Here is a 1,457-nt window from a genome sequence, read left to right as displayed (position 1 = left end):
TCAGACTTGCTCGTTTTCTCAGACTGGATGTTTGGCTGCAACATTTCCTAAGATAAGACTATCATAAATAACAAAAAAGATTACAGTTGTCCCTGGATGAGTTTTTGAAAGGTATACATCACTGTGTAATACCAGTGTCAAACAAAACAAAACAAAACAAAACAAAACAAAACAAAACAAAACAAAACAAAACAAAACAAAAAACACAACAACAAAACACTACCAGAGAAATCACCTTAGAGCAGAAAGGAAACTTTTGAGCTCCACAGTGATTTCACCAAAGCTTTCTGTCTGAAACACATTTTGCTTGTGCAGAATAAATCCATCTCAGTCAAATCAAGAGAACTGACAGCAACAGTTTAGTCTCTCTGAATCCTATGAAGTGACAAGAAATAGCCTCTGATCCCTTCAGGGCCTCTGCTGCAGACTTCAGGGGGAGGACTCTCCAGTGGGTTCCCCTCAAAATTGCATGAGCAGTAGTTGTATCCCCAGTCCAGGTTCACCAGCTCCCCAAAGGCTGCTGGAAGGGACTGTAGCTGGTTGTTTCCCAACCAAAGTGTGCGCAGATTCCTTAAAACGCAGACATCCTCAGGAAGGCTCTCCAGTGAGTTGAAAAGCAGTAGCAACGTTTCCAGTTTCTCCAGATGCCGAATGCTGGAGGGGATTGTACCTATTTTGTTGTCACTCACATCCAGAAATGTGAGGCTCCTCAGCTGGCAGAGGGGTGCAGGCAGCTCAGTGAGGCTGTTGTTGGCCAGGTGGAGGCTGCGCAGCCTTTGGAGCGCCCCCATTTCTGCAGGCAGTGACCTCAGGTTGTTGTTGCTCAGAGTGAGCCTCTCCAAGCAACTCAAAGTGCCAATTTCAGCAGGGATTTCCTTCAGATTGTTGGAGTCCACGTAGAGGCAGGTGAGGTTCCTCAGGCGGCAGATCTCCTGGGGGAGCAGCTCCATCCGGTACCTCAGGCAGCTCTCTCGTTCTGGGCTCATCTCCAGGACCTGCAGTTGATCCAAGCGAAAGACCTGTGGGGGGACTGACACCAGCTCTCTGCCTGAGATCTTGAGTTTCTTCTTCCCTTTGTACTTCGGGTCGTGCTCTGTGAGGTACCTCCAGAGTGGATCGGGGCCTGGACAGGCACGTCGGAGAGGGGTGACTGCATCCATGTCCCACCAGGACAGTGGCTGGTTGAACGGAGACAGTCAGTGACAATCCCTTGCGTGTTCCACAGGAAACCTCTGTGCTTTTCGGTGGGTCAAGATCCTCTGTCAGCTTTCCGCTCTGCTGGGCACGTAACCACCACACATGCAGAATGTTTGAGTTGCCCAGGTACAGCCCACTGAGTAAACACTCGGTCCTCTCACATGATCAGGTGTTTCCCTCCCAGCTCTGCAGTGTACACAAAACCCAGCTCCTGGGCTGTGATGGGGCCTCTCATGGCTGCAGCCTGTGAGCTGGTGGCC

General features: G+C 50.0%; 1 protein-coding gene across 1 annotated transcript; it reads right to left on the bottom strand.

Annotated features, from left to right (window-relative positions):
• Positions 1 to 359: 359 nt before the first annotated feature.
• On the bottom strand, positions 360 to 1,160 carry LOC114065436 (leucine-rich repeat-containing protein 30-like). The gene has a single exon (XM_027899353.1). The coding sequence runs from the start codon at positions 1,158 to 1,160 to the stop codon at positions 360 to 362; it is 801 nt and encodes a 266-aa protein (XP_027755154.1).
• Positions 1,161 to 1,457: the final 297 nt, after the last annotated feature.

Source organism: Empidonax traillii, unplaced genomic scaffold (genome assembly GCF_003031625.1).
Source record: "Empidonax traillii isolate 1590-97213 ecotype Southwest subspecies unplaced genomic scaffold, ASM303162v1 scaffold660:size391163, whole genome shotgun sequence".
Lineage (NCBI taxonomy): Eukaryota > Metazoa > Chordata > Aves > Passeriformes > Tyrannidae > Empidonax > Empidonax traillii.
This window is presented reverse-complemented; position numbering and strand designations above follow the sequence as displayed.

Coding starts and splice junctions, on each gene's coding strand:
- LOC114065436 (XM_027899353.1), bottom strand. CDS start 1,160: ATGGATGCAGTCACCCCTCTCCGACGTGCCTGTCCAGGCCCCGATCCA.